The sequence below is a fragment of the Lissotriton vulgaris genome, chromosome 6 (genome assembly GCF_964263255.1).
Source record: "Lissotriton vulgaris chromosome 6, aLisVul1.2, whole genome shotgun sequence".
NCBI classification, from domain to species: Eukaryota; Metazoa; Chordata; class Amphibia; order Caudata; family Salamandridae; genus Lissotriton; species Lissotriton vulgaris.
The window spans coordinates 593800859-593822498 of NC_141694.1; the positions used below are offsets into that span (position 1 = coordinate 593800859).

General features: G+C 44.3%; 1 protein-coding gene across 1 annotated transcript in view; it reads left to right on the forward strand.

The window, feature by feature from the left end:
* ORC3 (origin recognition complex subunit 3) overlaps nt 1-21640 on the forward strand; it is a 212760-nt gene that overhangs the window by 80219 nt on the left and 110901 nt on the right. The window contains exon 8 of the mRNA XM_086926601.1: nt 5306-5465. Within this exon, the coding sequence (XP_086782727.1) occupies nt 5306-5465 (160 nt within the window). The remainder of the gene's footprint in view (nt 1-5305; nt 5466-21640) is intronic.

Sequence of the window (21640 nt, forward strand, 5' to 3'; positions counted from 1 at the left end):
TTGTCTACTTTACTTTCCATAACTTTGCATTGAAAAGGAGACTATGGCCCTGATTTAGATCTTGGCGGACCGGTTACTCCATCACAACAGTGACGGATATCCCGTCTGCCGAAATATTAATCCCATAGGATATAATGAGATTTATATTTGGCGGACAGGATATCTGTCACCGTTGTGATGGAGTACCCATCTTCCAAGATCTAACTCAGGCCCATGTGCCATTTTACCACCTCATGGTAGATTCACAGAATTTGTGGAAATGAGATGACCAGGTCCCTCTACGCAATTGAAAAGCTTTTCTTTTCCTGGATAATTTACTGGTTCTTGATGGATTCCTTTATCTTTCCTATAGAAAGGCTAGGGAATTTGCATATGTACCTAATTCCTGTAAGAGTCCCGCCGGGAGGTTAGCGTGACGTAATAGGATAGTAGGATCTGTTAACAAATTTCAAGCCAAATTAGCAAGTAGTCTAGCGCCCAATAGCAAATGAGAATACAATTATTTTATACAATTATCCAAATTTATATAACACTAACCTGGGTAGGAGTTAGTAGAGCGCTGACCAGAGTATAGGCAGAAGATTTATATTGGATTACATGATCAAGTATTGTTTGAGCAAGCAGGTCTTGCTGTGATTATAGTGGAAGTACCAAATTAGGGCTGTGTGTCATAGTCTAAAGCAATGCAGGAAGACTTACACCCAAACAAATACAATGTGTTTGGCACATTGGCCCTGCTGTACATCACAGGCACTTATTTTGTATCAAACTCTCTGAATAAAAATACATAAGTGGACAATTTTTAGTCTCCATTAGAACTTGTTCTTGGTCTTGTGCTCCGCTCCTTCTGCTGCCTCTACCACCTAGCTCCTTGGGACGGTGCGACTGTTCACAGCCCTCGAGGCCCCCTGTTCGGTCCTGCTGCTCAGTGACCGTTTGCCTAGTAGTCCTGGTAATTTGGGTTTAAATGGGCTTACTTGGGTTTAAGTTGTAGTCTTATTTGGCCTCTTCTTTGTTTAGCATCTTTGTTTTTGGGAGGAGTTGCAGTTATCCCTGATTTGGCTGTTAATCCTGTCCCTGCCCACTCCGCGGTTCCCCACTCCTGCAAGTTACCGCTCCCCACCCTCCTTTCTCCCTGTCAGCCCCTCCCACGACCACCTATGGAGGCTGCTGCATGGGCGCACAGCAGACGTGCCAAAGGCAAGTCCGTCTGCGTCTGTCCATGTCTGGACCACACCCAGCCACAGGAACTCTAGTTCTCCTGCAATCCATCACTATGCCAGAACAGAACTGTCCGCCCTCTATGTCAGACCACGCAACAATAATTTCTGCTGCACCTCTCCCCACTGCCAGTTCACCTGCAACACCAACCCACCAGCGCACCCTACCTCTGGCAACAACTACTCCCCGCCAACTCTACTGCATCCTACTCTACTTCTGCTCCCTCTGAAAGTTTGCACGCTGCAACCGAGATTTGGGAAACCATCACCACCCGCCCTGACATTGTCTTTCTCACTCTGACCTGGCTCAATGCCACCTCCACACCTGATATCGCCGCAGCCACGCCTGGTGGATACAAGACCGTTCACCGCGACCGCATCAACAAAATCTGAGGTGGAATCGCCATAATTCACAAGGAATCCATCCTCTGCAACACCACTATGGACGACTACACACCACACATGGAAAACGTCAACTTCTAGCTCAGTGTTGACTGCAAAACCACCATCAAAGGCACCCTCTTCTACAGACCCCCAGGATCCCGCCTCAGCGACGCTGTCCCCAAAATAATCGTCCATCAAGCCATCAACATCAAACACTACATTTTCCTCTAGCACCTCGAATTCCGCCTTGACTGCGTCAACACCACCAACCTGCTAGACAGCATTAACATCATCTGCCTAACCCATATAGTCACCAACGTAACACACATGGCAGGGTACACACTAGACCTCATCTTCACGCCCAGCAATAGAATCAAGTACAGCCACACCACCTAGGTCACCTGGTCAGACCACACCATTGTCCACTTCACCTACACACCATCACCCAGACACGCCAGCAGACCATTAGGCACCTCTCATCGCTGCTAGAGCAAAGTATCACAGAGCCAGTAAACTGACTGCTTCAGCTTCCCGCCAGCCCTTTCCTTCTGACAACACCTTGGACATCGAACAGACCCTCAAAATCTTCACCACCTGGATCTCCGACAGCACCAACAAAGTCGCCCTCAGCAAAACATACAAACCCTCCAAACAAGCTGGCTGGTTCACCCTGAAACTCAGAACCACGAAACGCAGCTGCAAACAACTGGAAAGGAGATGGCTTACCACCATGATCCCATCAACTAAACCGCCTTCAAGAACTCACTCAGTCAGTACCACAAACTCCTGAAAGACACAAGAAGGCATTCATATCCAAGATAGCTCCAACCACAGCAAAGAACTCTTTAGTATTGTCAAGAGGTTCTCCAACCCCTCAGCAAATGAGAACAGTACCTCCCCCTCCTAGGACCTGTGCGACTCCCTGGCCAACTACTTCCAAAACAAGATATCCACCATCTACAGAAACCTCATGCCCCAACCCGCCACTGCCAACACCCCCAGCCTCCTAGAACCCACAGATACCACCACCAACAGCAGACTCACCAGATCGAACCAGCTCACCACTCAAGACACTGCTGACATCATGCACTCTGTCCACTTAGGATCCCCCATGGACCCTTATCCACATCACATGTTCAATCTCGGCAACAGCACCATTAGTAGCAAACTCACGGTCCTCCTCAAAACGTTTTATCTCCTCAACCACGTACCCTAACGATTGGAAACACTCCAGATTCAAACCTCTCCTCACGACACCCTCTGCCGACCCAAATGAACTAAAAAATTACCCTCCGATCTCCCTGCTCCCCTTCCCAGCCAAAGTACTCTAGAAAGCCGTCAACAAAGAATTGACAGTTTACATAGAGAAAAACAGGCTTTTGAATGCAACCCAATGCGGATTCCACTAAAGCCACAGCACCAAACCCACCCTGATCGCCACCACAGATGACATCAGAAGCCTCCTGCACCAAGGACACTCGGCTCCCCTGATAATCCTCGACCTCTCAGCAACCTCTGTGGCAGACCTCAGAGTCCCCCTACCCTCTTTCACCTCGTAGCCCAAGGACATCATCTGTGGCATCCCCTGGGATCATCCGTAGCCCCACTCTTAGCAAACCTTGTTGGAAGCCATGGACTGAACAACTTCTCCTATTCTGACGACACCCAGCTCATCCTCTCGCTCTTTAAAGTCCCCGCCACCACAAAGGCCAACTTCCACCTCTGCATAACCCATGTCACTGACTGGAGGAAGGACAACTTTCTCAGACTCAACACAGACAAAGTGTTTCTCATCTTCGGGAACAACGCCTCACTGTTGGATGACTCCTGGTAGACTCCCATTCCCACAGACCAAGCCTGAAACCTCTGCATCATCCTGGACAACAAACTCAACATGACCAGATCATCCCAATCTCCTCAGGCTGCTTCCTCACTCTCTGCATGCTCCAAAAGATTTTCAAGTGTCTCTCAATCTCTGCCAGACGAACCATCATGCAAACCCTCCTCACCAGCTGCCGGACTATGGCTGTGCATTGTTCGCTGGACTCGCAGCACACCTCACAAGACGACTTCAAATCATACATAACTCAGCACTTAGACTCCTCATGAACCTCCCAAGACCGACCCCCCCATTACCCCCCCCCCCCACCTGAGGAATCTCCACTTGCTCCCCATATACAAAGAATACCAGTTCAAGCTGTTGACTGACGCCTGTAAATCTTTTCACAACTAAGGACCAGCATACCTCAACTACCGCCTGAGCTTCCACTGTCCCTCCAGATCCCTACGCTCCGCCTCCTTCTCCTTGGCTCACATCCCCCACATCTGCCACAGCAACAGTGGAGGCTGTTCTTTCTCTTTCTCCTACCTTGCCCAAAATCCTGGAACAGCCTCCCTATCCACCTCAGGTCACCCCCCTCCTTCCAGGACTTCAGAAGGGGGTTTAAAACCTGGCTCTTTGACTGAAACCCCGATCAGCCAATAACCAGCACCCGGAACCCTCAGGGGTGATGAGTGAGCTCTACAAATCCTGATCGATTGATTGTTCTATAAGATGTAGGTTCTCAGATGGTTTGATTTTTCAATACATGCATGTAATTAAATGTATTTGAAAATAGAAGCAATTTCTGAACTGGTTAACAAGTTGTCAGCGTAGGTTTTACACATGATGTATTTCATACAAAGGTGACCGCATGTAGAAATGTTAGGTTCATGCAGGAGGGTATATTTCTTTTCCGTGTCATTGACAGGATTCTTTCTTATTCCTGAACAAGCAGATTCGGCTGCACCCCCTTTATAGTTTGCAGCTCCCATGGAGCCTGGTCCTTTGGATGTGAATATTTGTCTGCTACATGTGGCTGTTCTTGATTACGATTCACCCTTGTTACATGTTAACTTGATTGCATGCTTATCCTGCTCTTCATTGTACTTATGTTTGCATTAAAACAATAAAAATATATATTTTTATAAAAATGATGCATTTCATACAAGTTATGCTACTTAAATGTTGCCAGAAAAAAATTGAAATGACCTTATACTTTAATGAAAAAAGATGTGCGATGGAAGTTGAGTCTCATGACTATATTAATTCAAAAGCTCTTATTCCTCCATCCTGCGGCACGGCTGTAAATCCCAGATATCTCCCAGTTCTCTTTATTCTCTAGGGTTTACTTTGCCTCCCTTACAGTCCCCTGCCTACACAGTACTCCTGTCAAACATCTTCAAGGTCCTGCCACTGTTGCTGGCAGGTCCCACTTATTTATCAGTGCAGACCGAGCCGCCTTCTCCTAACTCTCCTATCCACCTTCTTGGTCCAGAACCTTCTGATTAGTGCCACACCACCTTATTAAAAAGCACAAATGCTTTCCATGTTTCTTCGTTGTTTTCCTGTGCTACTCCCAAAATGATTTTGCAAATGCCCCCCAGCACATTTATGGGAATGTTCTGCTCTAATTCTGAATATGGTCAGTTGAGATCACTTACTTAGGCAGCCCTCATTAAAAGAAGCTTAACTTCAGCCTCGGTACCTAAAATTGTACCAGTTTCAGGTAGGGCGTTTTAGGTAGGATTTAACGACAGAAGCAGGGCTGCTTTTTCCATCAGTAAATTCAACATCATTGCTATCTGGTATCTTTGTTATTGAATGCATCTTTCCATGATAAAAGATTCATGTGTCTTTCTTTTCTGTTTTTGTGCTCTAGTCAGTACATTCATGCTCTGCCTCTGATCCTCGTCTTTGGAATTGCTACCTCGCCTATGATCATCCACAGACTGCTTTCCCACTCTGTTTGCTCGTTGCTCTGCATAGAATTGTTCCAGTCCCTCTCCTGCACAGAGCACTTGGCAACAGTGGTCGACAAGGTAATATTCTTTAGGAAGATTTTTGTTCTATGGCATATAGATTGAATGCTCTTTGGTGTATGGATGTTAGGATGTGAAATGCTAGTTGCAAAGTCCTCTGGGTTTGACTTAACGAATGGTCCAGTGAGTGCAAAATGGATTTTGTTCAGTGAAAACAAATTACTCATTGAACAAGGACCTAGTTAATTTACCAGCTTGTGATTAATCAAAGTAGAACCAATATGATCAATTTCTGTTTTTATCATTTAAACAAGCACACCTTATACTTATAGATGTATTTTGCTTCTAAATCCTTTCTAAATGACTACTTTATCCTGCATAATAACACATTTAAAGCAAGTTCTTACAACTATATGAAGTATGATCAATATTGATGTTGATATGGCCTGAGTGCACAATGTTTGCTTTTACCTTAGACCTAACTTGTACATTTGTACCAGGATTTAGCAGTTTTCTGAACTTTTGCGGTTTGCTGTGATTAAAACAGAAATTACATCATTTTATTTGTAATTCAAATATAATAAGGGAATATCAAAACAGCCAGTCCAGTTGTAATGAAAGTTCGACTTGCATGTGTGTTGGTGTATTCATGTTGTAATATTATGTGTTGGTCTGTGTAATGGTCTGCAGGAATTTTAATAAAATATAGCTTGGTAAGGGCCAAATTTGGAAAGCATGGAGTAGCTTCTGATAGCAGCTTCAATTGTGACACCCAGGTTCCTTCATATCTCCAGAGGTATACTGTATCATCCTGTTATGCTTAATTCAGTGCCTTCTCTTTCTATGTATGGCATCACTATGTATGCCTTTAACGTGCATGCATTTTTTCAATGCAGTTGTTACCACACATGCCTTTACCATGCATGGTAAGTCAATTTAAGGTAAATAAAACATATATATATATATATATATATATATATATATATATATATATATATATATATCTTTATCCACATATATATCTACTCGCCAAATCACACACACAGTGCCTCTTGCCGCTCCCTATGGTGACCAGGGGTTTGGAGTGTGGGTAGGATTTACATCAGTCCAATAATGTCTCACAGCCCACAAACAATCCACTAGTCTCCAATGCTATAAAACAATTTATTGGAATGTTACAACACTTCAAACTCCCTGCACGTTTCAGAGACAGCTGTCTTTTTGCTCACGGGTCAGGGTGTGAACACTGAGGGAATCATTTATTACACTTCCTTACAAACATTAAACAGTGCAAGAGGACTCTAAGCATGTAGAGCAACACATTGTGTTGGTAAACACTAGCACCTGTAATCAAATATAATACACTGTCTACTTCCATTTAGTCTAATGTTATCCACCCCACATGGTCTAAGGAAACCGAGTCCAAATAATGTAAACATTTTGAACACACAGCGTATCAGAAGATCTAACATATGATTGTAGCATGTCGTAAAAACATTACATGTAATGATATCCTTTATGTTGAGCTCAGACATTTAAGGGATTTTATTAGTGTGCTGCGTTATAGCCACTCTGCATGTGGGATAGAGGAAAGGAAGCAGTGTACCTCAGTGGACATGCATAAGTAAATTGATCAGTGTGAACAAATTGTGTGCTTAAATTAATTCATAGCACACAAAGAAATGCATTGTGCGCGTTGCTGCCATTTTGACAAATGAAGTGCATGATTGTGCAATCATATGTGGTGAAACATTAAGAGAGCAAAATCCAATGTTGAAAGAGCCTGCACACACAACTATAGATCATAAATATGATCGTAACAGGTCAAGAATATATACCATTAGGTGTTATCCAAACATCTTGTATGTTATGTCCACAATAAAGGAAATACAAATCCACTATACGCAGAGTTAGTGACACTCTGCTTGGTAAAGGAAGAGAGATTGTGCCCCAGTGGGAATGGACTGAAAAATGATTCAATATATATCTATGCGGCACTTAATGTGGTCACATTTTACACAGGAGTGAAACAACATTGTCACGTCAATCTCTAGTGGTACATTGCTACATGGTAAAGTAGCAAACATTCCAGCACAGAACCGTGGCCTCACAATGAAAAAAATAATATCAAACAACACTGATGTTGAAAAACAATCTTATAGATCGGGGCCAGCTTGGTAGAGAGGTTTGTGCAGAGGTTATCATACCATATCATTATCACTTTACGTGCATGCATGATGAGGTGCCCCAGTGGGCTGTAGTCCTTTCTCCTCCATTGCACCAATTCAAGGCTTATGACCTAATGTAGATTGAAATATAATCATATTTCACTGCCATTGTGCAGTTAGATGCCATACTGTTTCAGACCCTGATCCGTGTTCTAGGTTCCAATTGATGCAAAATAGCATCTTTCCTCATCAATGTTAGCTGTTATTCTATCCAGAATGTAGAATTTAGGTAGACTGGCATCACTGGAATGTTCAGTAAAAATAGTGTCTGGCCTCTGGATATTTTTTATTTATGTTGGTGATGGCCCTTTATGAAATTGACTTTTCAGGCAGTACAGAAAATAATCCCAATTGCATGTTAAGGATATTTGCCTTACGGTAGTTGAGGGACAACTGGTGACAGGAAGGAAACTGCTGGTAGCATCATTTTACATGCTTGCAGCTACCACCCGACTAGTCTAAAATGGAGCATTACATTTGGCAAATTAAATCGTGTTAAAAGGAATTGCTCCAATGAGGAATCCTTTAGAGCTGAATACAGTCTCTAGATTGACCGATTCCGGGTAATAAGATTTATCACAGATTACAACTGCAAAACTAGAGCTATCAAGCAACTGCTAGGCAAACACTGGTGTGTCTTGAGAGCTGCTTGGTAGTTAAAACCATCATAGGGCTCCACACAGGCATTACTTGCAGAAGGGGAAAATCACTAAGAGACACTCTCGCACATTGTCCCTTTCAGAGCTATACGCAAGAGGAGTGGCTCAAAAATACAGAATGTTTCCACAAATGTGGTAGATGTAAGGCCTGTAAACACAACAGTAATCATAAGTCTTATATGTTTCCAATGTTAGAGAAATGATGATCACATAATTCATTACCTGCACTACGGACTATTGGGTCTGTATCTTGGGGTGGCCTTGTAAACTGTGGCAATTGGGAAGCACAATCTTCCCACTCAAAAGGAGAATTTTGGATCATCTACATGCCATAAAAAACAATGATTTAACCTATCCTGTTGCCAGACACTTCCTACTCAAACATGGTAGTAACCCAGATCTCCGATTATCAATATTCTATATGATCACTCCTTGTTTCTCAATGTTTAATTTTGTATGAATCATGTTTATCGCCCTGTGCTGTCCAGGTAAGTGCAATGTCTCATAATGCACCTCAATGTACACATTTTTCATGCGTGCTGATAGTGATGCCACTAGCCAGCTCCCACTTTCACTTTACTACGAGCCGTAGGTTCCTGAAGCTTTTTTCATTTGCTTCTGAGAGTACTATTAAATAGTCTTCATTCAAAATAATCCATTCAAGTTCTTTTATTTCTTTTTCTTTGTTCTTCATGTGACTTTTCTTCATTCATGATCATATTGATTATTAACAATTGGCAATTGTTTCATCATATCTAAATGAACAGTTGATCTTCATCACTCATAACTTTGCTACCCAATGCATTTCGGGTCTAGTGACCCTTCCTCAGGGGTCTCTGTAATAAAACAATATATAGCTATTTTACATGCATGTCACTTCCTGTCGCTGTAGTGTATGTGACCATGCCAAACCTCACTCACTATGCTCCAAGCTAACTAAAGGGTAAATTGCAGTCCGTTCAAAATGTTACAATCTAACCAATCAAAAGGAGAGGGACTAGAAGCTATTGAAGGTCCAGCACACCTGTGCTCCTACTTAAAGTACCATCAAAAATAATGGGGTTACCCTGTGTCCCTCAGAACCTGGATCTTTATGATATGAGCTACAATGTAACCTGTTGAGTAATGCAATCGCTTTGTGAAATCTAACAATTTGTCAAGAAGTGCCAAGCAGATCCATCTTGTAGCTGAGCCGTTCTGTAATCAATACATGAAACATGCATAGTCCGTATTAGACGTGTCTGTTACACACTTGTTAAAATATGGATGCATATTAAGGAAACACACCATACTTATCTGAATCAGTTATGTGTATTCAAAATCATGTCTTTAGCTGATAGGTTTAATTCCCTTCATATGGCTGTTACAGACACAAAACACATAAAATGTGATATAGTGAAAAAGGGGACATAAAGTGCAACTGTGGTTTTTACAATACAGCAATTAGACAGAATATATACAAATGTCTTTCCTTGTTAATCAATTAGTTCAACATGCACCCGCTAAAGGCATTAGTTTCAGTTTACGGATGGTTTGACCAAGGACATGGACTGCTCAAAATATCGTTGAGTGCGCATCACGGCAGGTGTTCTTCAGGACTGTTGTGCGGTTCAGGGACAGCACACAGACGATGGGCTGATTGGTGTACCAACGGCTAGCTTCACAGCTGCCCCCTCTGGCATTTGGCGTTGTCGACTTGAATCTGCACACGTGCGATGACCCAATCATGCAGCAGCTGCTTCCTCACAATTCGCAACAGTGATCCACTTGCCAGTATTCCCCATTGGACCTCGTCCCCTCCAAGCCATCTCCTCTTCCACCCAGGGCACAATTGTCTTGGCAAGTAGGCTACGTTTGTGCTCCAGGCTCCTGGGTAGGTTGTTTAGGATTTCCCTGGGCGATGTTCCCTCACGTACCTGGGAGGCTAACAGGCCTTCGCTCCCAGTTCTGGTCGCAGGCAGAAGTCGTGCAGAGATTCTCCTCCTCGACATACAGCTGCTCAACAGTTGACAATTAAGTTATGGTCCATTTCCAGTTACAAAATGTGATTTAGTGTCTGAAACTTTGAAGTTTGTGTTGGGGGTCTGCTTCCTTTTGAAGTGCCCACTCTTCTGCCCTGCCCTTCATTAAGAAAGCAGTCTGCCACAGCCGGAGCAACTCTAAATTGGATGCCCCACTACACGGACCATTGTAGTGACTAGAGTTTAACCTGAATGTCACCCACAGTGATATTTGCATTAAAGGGTTATCCAAGAGCCCCTGCCCTACTCTTTATGATTCTCTAATCAGCCCCATCTCCCCTCTAAGATGTGCCCGGCCCCTTCCCAGTCACCTCTCTCCAAATCAAAGGGCACTCTTTGAAGAGCCTGGCTCTTCCTTTTTCAGCTCTTAGGAATGCAGCAGTCCACAAAACTGCTGGGGGGGTTAAAGGAGGATTAATCCTCTACCTCTTCATGCTCCTTCAGTCAGCTCTTGGTCTCCCATAATGGAACACCGAATCTTCCATGTATTGTACCACTCACAGGCCCATATACACTCAACAAATACATTCAACGACACGTGTGCTGCAAAGAGCTACATACTAACGTGATGTAGGCCTAGGGTGAGTTGATTACACCGCAGCTGAACCTTTCGTGAGTGGGCCTGTAAGCCTCTCTCCAGTGACACAGCTAAAAAGGCTCATTTACTCCTACTGTTCACTACACAGTATGCTGCCAACATATTGCTCATGCTACTTAACTACTGGTCAAGGCAGTAAGTAGCCTTTCACCACCATGAGGGTAGCACTTTGGGCACCCCCTCCCGGTCCAATGAGACCGTAATCCCTGAGACAAGCCTATCTCATGGCTCACATGCATGATCCATGTTCGCCCATGACAACAAAAATAAGCATCAGCGATCCGGATACCTTTGCGGCTGGGGCACTCGGGCAGGAGTACACGTCTGTCACCATGGGAGGGACCTTTCTGTCCCAACAGGATATGTTTGACATTTGGAGACCTATTCATAGTTCACATAGAAAATATACTTATTTCTTACTCATTCACACAGTGTACTCCAATATAGACATCATTTAGGTATGGTATTCCTCCCTGAGAGCTACAGAGAAAAGGCATGAATTATTGAGATACTGGAGTACATGCACTCCCGCGACTTAAGACTTGTGTTTAGCTGATCTTCCAAAGAAAATACGAGGATGGTGTGTTGATGTTCCCCCTTTTGGCCCTCTTTTCACTAGATTTAATCCAATATCTTTGGAAGATTCTTTTGCTAAATTGGCCAATTTCAAATTGGGTTCCCCTCTTTCTCATTGTCCGCTTGACGACTTAAAAATGGCCTCCACTCTTGTTATTCCTATTCGAAATGATGAACTCGTCCTTGGAATCAGCACTTGTTCCATGGAGCTGGGAACAGGCTCTCCTCCTCCTCCCTTTACTTAAAAAATCTAACTCCAACCCTAGTATTTTAAGCAACTACAGACCCATGTCTCTTTTGCCGGTAGGGACGAAAATGCTTCAGAAGTTAGTTAATGTACCACTATTTCACTTTCTGGAATCTAATCATTTGCTACACGATTCTCAATCAGGGTTCAGGTCAGGATATATCACAGAATCTGCCTTGGTTGAAGTCACTGAGTTTATCAAAGAGAATCTTTATGAGAATTCCTCGGTTATGGTGGTGCTACTTGACATATTCTTGGCATTTGATACAGTATCTCATGTAATTCTCCTAAGCAGGCTCAGTAAATTGGGAATTCAAGGTCCGCCTTGTTCTGGTTTAAATCTTTTTTGGAAGACAGGAAAAAGTCTGTTCTGTTGTCTCCTTCTCCTTCTTCATCAACACCTCTTGTTTGTGGAGTTCCTCAGGGCTCTGCTCGGAGTCTCACTCTCTTTAATATTTATCTGGAACCCTTCGAGAAACCTAGAGTTTGTGGGTTATTTTATACACTGATGAAACTCCTCTCCTCCTATCCTTTCAGGAGACTGACATGGAAGCCCTTAGTTGTTTTAAACTTTGTCTTAAATCAGTGGGTGATTGGATGAGCAGTAACTGTCTTAAGCTTTATTCAGATAACACAGAGATTCTTTTCTTTGGAACAAATATTCCCCTGACTCATGTAACTAGTGGCCTTTGGAGCTGGGGGCCCTGCCTTCCGCCTCCTCAACCGCTAGGAAACTGGGCTTTATTTGATTCAGAACTCTCCTTTGAACCTCAAGACAAAGCAATATGATAGCTGCTTGGCAACTCTTAAATCCTTAAGGTAGGATGTTGCATCTAGTGCCAGAGGATACTGCCAAGACTATTGTTCACACGTTGGTGACTTTAAAATTGGACTATGCAAACCACTTATACTTGGACCTTCCAACGTATCTGACTCAACTCTTTCAGATTATTCAAAAAGCCGTAGCTTGTCTAGTTTTGAAGATTAAGACATGTTTATCTTTGTCACCCTGCTCTCAACAACTTTACTGGCTGCCCGTTCTAAAATGAATTAAATTCAAGGCTCTTCGCTTTGCCTACAAAGCTCTTGAACATAAGGGTCCCCCTACCTAAGGAACATACACCAGGCCTATTCTCGTACTAGATCCGTGAGATCCAAGAACTTAAAAACTACTTAATGCTCTCTGGTTTTGAAAAGCTAAGAGAGGTGGAGCATCTTTTGTGTACCTCGCGGCCAGGCTCTGGAATGCTCTCCCGCTAGGTCTTCGGTTAGCTCAGTCCAAATTCATTTTTAGGAAAAATTTGAAGAAGTTTCTTTTTCAATTTTCCCTATAATCTTTTTTTTTTTTTTACCTATTTATCTGTCATTGGCGGCTAGCGATGGGACACTTCTTTAGAAGCAGCTCTGCGCTCTATAAAAAAGTTTATATTGATTATGGTATTGAAGGGTAGACTATATGATCTTGACTAGGGGAAACTGATATAGGAATATTTTGAGCTGAACTAAATTTGTGCTGTATTGACGTTGACTGCCTTCAAAGTGGTATTTAGGGGGAAATGTGTCTGCCTAAGAGTAGACCAGAGACCCAGCTGGGCCCTTCTGCAAGAGATACTTGCCAAAGACATTTAAAAAGATGAAACGACATAAAGGGAAACTGGTAAGCTTACCTTATTTAGCAAAATTACAACCCTGCGCGATAACTGAATCTACTATCCACAGAAAGATCAGTGAGGACACTTTAATAGCTTAAACAGCATTTCCATGAATGGGACAAAAGCCGACAAGCCCCTGACTGCCACACTGCATTGGCTCAGGTCAGAACTAGAATACCTAATGTTTCGCTTGCTACTAAGTAGCACCACCTTACTTTGTAGGCTGTGTCAATCTTAAAGTGAAAAAATTGTCCATATTCTCTGTATTTACCCAGTCAAGTTGCCCGAATGGCATGCATTATTAAAACCACAATTCCGGCTCCTGGGTATAAGTTCTTGCAGGCTTACAGTAATGGCTTGCCTCAATGCATAGCACCCTATACTGGCAGCAAGATTTGTGAAATACCAGCAGCCAGTTGAAAAAAGACTGCACACCGTAGCTTCTTGTGAATGATTGCTTTTGACTGCCGCTTTGTTTATTTGCATTTTAAAATTGCCAGCGTTACTTTGTTGCTGAATTTGCGTTTTCCCCCAAGCGCTCTTGCCGTGCTGACCCCTCCGCCTCCATTTTGTTGTTGTTGTCCTCCTCCGTAGCCCGCCCCGCCTCCCAGCTGAGCCGCCCTCCCACAGACTACAAACAGCGCTCCCTTACCTGGAAGCGCTGTGACTCGCTCTTCGCTTCTGAGCTGAGTGGTCGCTCCCCTGTGGCTTTGGTATCGTTGTGCAGCGCATTGTACCGGAAACTGATTGATATCTATTGCCTGCTGTGTGCTTTTGACTGCCGCTTTGTTTATTTGCATTTTAAAATTGCCAGCGTTACTTTGTTGCTGAATTTGCGTTTTCCCCCAAGCGCTCTTGCCGTGCTGACCCCTCCGCCTCCATTTTGTTGTTGTTGTCCTCCGTAGCCCGCCCCGCCTCCCAGCTGAGCCGCCCTCGCCCCTCCACCTCCACCATCCATATATGACAGCTGTTCCTGCGCGCAGCGTTTACGCGCAGCGTTCGCGCCCAATCCGCGCCGAAGGTGCGCCAAAGGTAAGCCCGTCTACGCCCGTCCGCGCCTGGACCGCGCCCAGCGCCAGACCCCCTGGCCCTCGCATTGCCCAACCATCCCGCATTACCTACGATGCCACCACCCTCCTAGCCCTTAACCCCGGCCGTCCCCCCAACTGCGTCCAAGCCGCTCCTAGACACACCCATGGACCTTTCTCATGCTACTCCTGCAAATTCATCGGCACCGTCAACAACTCCGCTACGATCACACCTCAGATTCCCGACCCCAACCACCTTCAATGCATCTTGCTCAACACCCGATCGGTCCACAGGCACGCCATTGACCTATGGAATCTACTAGACACCATCTCTCCGGACGTCGCCTTCCTTACAGAAACATGGATGAACGCCTCCTCCGCCCCAGACATCACCATTGCCATCCCAGAAGATTATAAGATCATACGCAAGGACCGTACCGGCCACACAGGAGGAGGAATCGCTATCGTCCATAAGAAATCTATCCACATCTCAACCAGCTCTGACATCAATCTCGCCAACTCTGAACACCTTCATTCCAGATCCACATCGACCCCAAGACCACACTCAGAGGCACCCTCCTTTACAGACCACCAGGACCCCGCTCACAATTTAGTGAGGACATCACGGACTTCATCACTCCACACGCGCTCCCCTCCAAAGATTACATCCTCCTGGGAGACCTCAACTTTCACCTTGAAAAGAACAACGAACGCAACTCCACCACCCTTCTGGACAACCTCGCCAACCTCGGACTTAGACAACTGGTCACTTCCCCCACCCACATCGCAGGTCACACTCTCGACCCTATCTTCACCTCCAGCAATCATGTCTCCTTCAGCCACACTACGGCTCTCCTCTGGACTGACCACAGCTGCATTCACTTTACCTACAACAAGCCCAAACCCAACAACCACCCCCAACCAACTCTGCAAAGAAACTGGAACAAAATCACCATCGACCAGATCTCCTCATCGCTTCTTCTAAACCCCCCAGCCCACTCCTCAAACCCCGACCAAGCCGCCTCCAACCTCTCCCTATGGCTATCCAACAGCGCCGACATCCTAGCACCACTGAAAAAGCGACAAAGCAAACTTGGCAGCAAGAAGGCCTCATGGTTCAACGATGATCTTAAGAAATCCAAGAAACTCTGCCGCTCCCTTGAGAAGGCCTGGAAAAAAGACCCAACCACCAGCACCAAGGACGCCTTCAAAAACGCCACCCGAATTCACCACCAACTGATCCGAAAGGCCAAGAAAACCACCTTCAAGGAACGACTAGATAACAACGCCCACAACAGCAAGGAACTTTTCAACATCGTCAAGGAATTTACCAATCCCTCGGCCAACTCTAACGACATCACCCCCTCTCAAGCACTCTGCGACTCCCTAGCCTCATTCTTCCACAACAAAATTGCAGACATCCACAACAGCTTCGACAACCAACCCGGAGACCAACCCTCCCAACCATCTACTGGACCTTCACCCCCCTCGAACACCCTTAATGACTGGAACCCTATCTCCACTGAGGACACCATCCGCCTGATGAATTCCATCCACTCAGGATCCCCCACAGACACTTGCCCTCACCACATCTTCAACAAAGCAGACTCCATCATAGCACCGCACCTCCGAGACGTCATCAACTGCTCCTTCAAATCCGCCACCTTCCCAGAAAGCTGGAAACACGCTGAACTCAGCGCCCTTCTGAAAAAACCCACAGCGGACCCCACCGAACTCAAAAATTACCGACCCATCTCGCTCCTTCCATTCCCGGCCAAAGTAATCGAGAAAGCAGTCAACAACCAGCTCGCCGCCTTCCTCGAAGCCAACAAATCCCTCGACTCCTCACAGTCCGGCTTCCGAGCAAAACACAGCACTGAGACCGCCCTCATCGCAGCAACAGACGACATTCGAACTCTACTGGACAATGGAGACACAGTCGCCCTCATCCTCCTCGACCTCTCCGCAGCCTTCGACACAGTCTGCCATAGCACCCTTCTACAGCGCCTCAGAAACATCGGAATCCAAGGAAAAGCACTGGAATGGATCACCTCGTTCCTCACCGGAAGAACCCAGAGAGTCCGCCTTCCACCATTCAAGTCAGAGGCCACTGAAGTCATCTGCGGCGTGCCACAAGGATCTTCACTCAGCCCCACCCTTTTCAACGTATACATGAGCCCCCTCGCGGCCATCGCACGCCAACACAACCTCAACATCATCTCCTACGCGGATGACACTCAACTGATCCTATCACTCACCAATGACCCTAGCACCGCCAAAACTAACCTACACGAAGGAATGAAAGAAGTAGCCGAATGGATGAAACACAGCCGTCTGAAACTGAACTCAGATAAAACAGAAGTCCTTATCTTAGGTACCTCCCCCTCTGGATGGGACGACTCTTGGTGGCCACAAGCCCTCGGAAAAGCACCCATCCCGACAGACCACGCACGGAACCTGGGCGTCATCCTGGATACCTCACTTTCGATGAACAGACAAGTCAACGCCGTCTCCATCTTGCTTCAACATTCTTCGCATGCTCAAAAAAACATTTCGTTGGATCCCCACCGAAACTAGGAAAACGGTCACCCACGCTCTGGTCACGAGCCGACTGGACTATGGAAACACCCTCTACGCCGGTACTACAGCTAAACTCCAGAAAAAACTCAAACGAATCCAAAACGCCTCAGCCAGGCTCATATTAGACATCCCGCGTAAAGAACATATCTCTGGTCACCTGAAAAACCTCCACTGGCTTCCCGTCAATAAGAGGATCACTTTCCGGCTCCTAACCCACGCACACAAAGCACTCTACGAAATCGGACCAGAATGCCTCAACACACGACTGTCCTTCTACACCCCCTCCCGCCAGCTACGATCATCCAACCAAGCCCTTGCCACTGTACCCCGCATCAACAAAACCACCATGGGAGGTAGATCCTTCTCCTACCTGGCAGCTAAAACCTGGAACTCACTTCCCACTTACCTTCGCCTTACCCAGAACCACCTAGCATTCAGAAAGCAACTTAAAACGTGGATATTTGACAAGTAATTCCCCACCCCTCTTCAAGCGCCTTGAGACCCTCTGGGTATGTAGCGCGCTATATAAATTCTTTGACTTGACTTGACTTGACATTGCAAACTTTAGAGGTCTTTACTGGGTATTGGCCGAATCCCCTTTCCATTTTTCTGTTCTTCGCTATGTAACATAATTTTTTGATGAAAGAGTGGCCTAATTGATATGCGAACTAACAAACTGGCACTACACACGTTATTTTCTTTCAACACCAATGTTGAATTTGAGGACCCGACTTCTGATATATAGTAGACTGAGATGACTGTTTTGTTAGCGCTATCGATTGTTGAACTGTAAATAAGGATTAATTTACCTTTTTGATAATAAATTAGAGAATTATCCTTAGCACCCGATGAACTTTTGGTTATTTGTTTTATTCTCTTTTTTTGCCATTTTTGCCAAATTAAGATTTGTATATGATGTATGTATGATCTTCTCGCATTTATGATTTTAATTAACTAAGACATGAATAAATGTACCTCTGACTGCTTGCCATGGGTCAACATACAACATCTGAAAAAGCCAAACTGCTGAAATGTATTTCCTTTTTACTGGCATAAATAAGAGTGATCCCGTAGATGATTCCTCTATTATTGCATTACTTGAACATATCCTAGGTAAGGGAAGCAGAAGTGTGAAATCTTAAAACTCATATCAGAAGCAGAAGTGTTGAGGCTGTTTAAAAAAATGCAAGTTAACAAAGCCCTGGTGTTGAATGGGTTAACTAGTGCTTTTACACATGCTCCTGTATTTTTCTAAATACACAAGCTAGTTAGACCTATAGATTTCTGCTCCTTGTACAGACTGATTTCTCTGCTCACGTTTACATCTTAAACTATTTACAAAAGTGCCTCCTAGTTCAATAGAGGGTAATATACCCTTCTTGCTTTACCCAAATTTTTCCGGATTATTAGAATCCTGCATTTGTTGAGAAAGTTAGTAAAAAAAAAAGCTCCCTTTCGCCTATAAAAGGGTGAATTGATCGTTTGTACAATATGTTGTTTATTTAAGGCGTGATTGGACTTGTGATGCAAAAATGTATTTCAGCAGTTTATGCAAAAGCCAAAGCTAGAATCGTAGGCAGTTGTGAGTAATCAGCATTTTTCCCTCTTGATAGAGGGGCCAGAAAGGGGTCCTTTCTCTCCTCTTTTTCTTGGATCCCCAAAAGTTTGTTTTTTTTGGTGAAAATTCTTTGTATTAACAATGCTCATGAGACCATTCGGCATCACACAATTGCAATATAGTACATTGGGACACATCACAAAATTGATATCGTAGTTATCAATAGGGAACAATAAGCCATCCCCTACCTCCCTACCCGTGATTTGCACCAGTTTCTCTGTACCTGCGCCAGGGTGTCCACACTTTTCCCCACTTTTTAGCACCCCCCCCTACTTTTATATACCGTTTCCTCTGCCCTTTGGCACCAGTCGAGGTCGCGCTGCCATTCCTCCCATCGCGGGGGTGACTGCGCCCCCCACCCTCTAGCAATATTTTGTTTTCCCACCTCCGCTGCTAGGGCCAACCAGAGAGATCCCCAAAAGTTGAGGGATGTTCCTCATAGTACAAAAAAATAAAATCCACATATTTGCTTATGATATCTTATTGAGTGTGATTAACCATGAGATCCACCCTGAAGGTTCTGTAAGTTGTAAAACAATACAAAGAAATTTCTGGAAGGTGAGTCTTAAACTCAGAAATGCTGGCATGGGGCAGGGTCCAAAACAAAAGAGAGGAAATTAAGAAAAATAAACTAAGATGGTGCCCACGATTTATCTCTTGATCAGGAAAGGACACTATGATATAAAAATGAATATCCTATCACAATTAGATTTATTTCACGTCCACGCCATAGCACTTCCCAAACGAGATGTAGGTATGTTGCATACTATCTATAACATCTATATTTGAGGAGGATGAAAACCTAGCATCTCTAGGAAAATGCTGCATGAGCGCAAAGATATAAGGAAACTGGGCCTGCCGAATTTAAACTCCTGCTTATCTCAGTAGTCTGACTTTGTATGCTATTTGAATGATCTCTCCAGGAACTGTACAGCATTGGCCTCCCGCTGAACAAGTCCAGTTTGGAAGATCCCTTTGAGACCCCCTTCGGTCACTGTAAGAAAATAGGTTATTAGTTGTGAAGGATGGGAGTCCTTCACCAGTAATAAGCAAGTAATTGTTGTTTGATTTGGAACGCAAATATCTGTGGATTGCTTTGTCCACGATTGCAAAAAAACAGTCGAGCCCAGAATGGTGATCTCTGCACCATGTTATCAGAATAAGAGGATTGCTTTACCCCTGGTCATTTTCTTCAGCTGAATTTCGACTTCACCCTCTGTTATGCTGGAATATAAGAAAGCCCTATCTGCTTCAAACAGCTGGGGGAGATGTAACTGATTTAACCATTCTTTGGCTTTCTGAGGTATGTAGTCAGTGTCTTCCTTATACAAATCCTGCATAAATACTCTGGCCTCCTCCCGAATCTGATTGTCATCGTATAGAATGGTTCCTGTACTACTCGGAGATAAACTTTTTATTTGATTTCTTACCCTATCTGTCCTGGTCTTCCAGGCAAGCAGAGAGCCACATCTTTCCCCATAGGAAGTTTTTGGAGCTTGCTAGCGTCCCACGTCTCTTTTAGAATCCTGTCCACATTAGCCTGAAATTCTGCCCGAAGTCCATCTAACTCGTTTTGCAGACGTGGTACTAAGTTCTGGGAGACTGCTGAGGCCCTCTGCAGTTCTTGCTCTTTTTCCTTAATCTTACAGAGGCGCTCCTCCTCCAGCCTTCTCATAGATTTATTTTTCCTAATCATTAGCGAGCTTAGTAGTCCTCTTAAAACGGCCTTAAAAGCCTCCCAAACACCCTGATCATTTGCGGTACCACAATTATGCCTAAAATACTCCTCTGAGTGGGTCGCTAAGACTAACTTGACCTCCTCCTTTAATAATAGGGATCTATCCAGAGTCCACCTTCTCTGGCATTCTTTTTGTTTGAGATTGACTATCAATTCCACAGCAGAGTGATCTGAAAGAATAGCTGGAATATAAGAAATCGAATCTACTGCTGAAAAGATAGTCTGGTCCAACAGGAAAAAATCAATTCTGGAGTGATGTCTATATTTCCGACTATAAAAAGAAAAATCCCTACTGCGTCCGTTTTTTGCTCTCCATATGTCTAACAGGTTAAATTCTTTAATGAGATTTCTAAGCTTGAAATGTAGTTTACGAGGAGGGGTGTAGTTAGCCTTTGAGGTGCGATCTAATAGCTCATCAAATACAAAGTTAAAGTCCTCCCCTAAGATAATGGGTGCTGCTGTACCAAGAAGGCTAACCTTTAGTTTCAGGAGAGCCCCTGGATTATCTTGATTCGTCCCATAGTAAACCGCACATACCAGGGGGGAGCCATATATTGATAGGGTGGCCACCAACCACCTCCCAGATTGGTCTGTATCAAACTTCTCGACTTTAATCCCAGTATTACTTCTAATTAATATTGCAACTCCCCTGGTGCTGCCCTCCTGTTCGGAAAAAAGAACATCTTGGACCCATCTAAGCTTACCAAACCCCAGCTTACACTCATGTGCTTCTAGGTGAGTTTCTTCTAAGAAGCAGATATGGGCCTTACAATTATTAAGAAATTCTCTCACTCTGGAGATCTTTCTCCGATCTCTTAACCCATTCACATTCCAGCTGATTAGCTTGATGTTATTGCTAATACTATTCATCTTAGGACTTCCCAGTAAACAGAATTCTGCTCCCTTGCCGAAGTTGTACTTTACTTTTCACACAGTTGTATGAGGACTGTTTTTTCTATTTTTTCCCTACTGCCCATTTCCCCCATACCTCCCCCCACCCCCCCATGATGAACCCACCCTTCTTTCCTTTGGCGATCCTTGTCGCCTATTCAGGATCACCCTTGACCCAATACCAGGACAAAACCCCTTATATGTGCAAAATTAAACACAATGACTAATATACTATGATCCCCTTAAAGTTTTGTAAAACCTTTCTCCCCTAACTCTACTCTATAGATCCATTTTTTATTTCCTCCTTATAGTTTACCATATGAGGAGGGAGGGCACCAAATAGTACCCTAGACTTCAAATCCAACCCTCCAACTTAATGGGAGTTCTCTTTTATTAAAA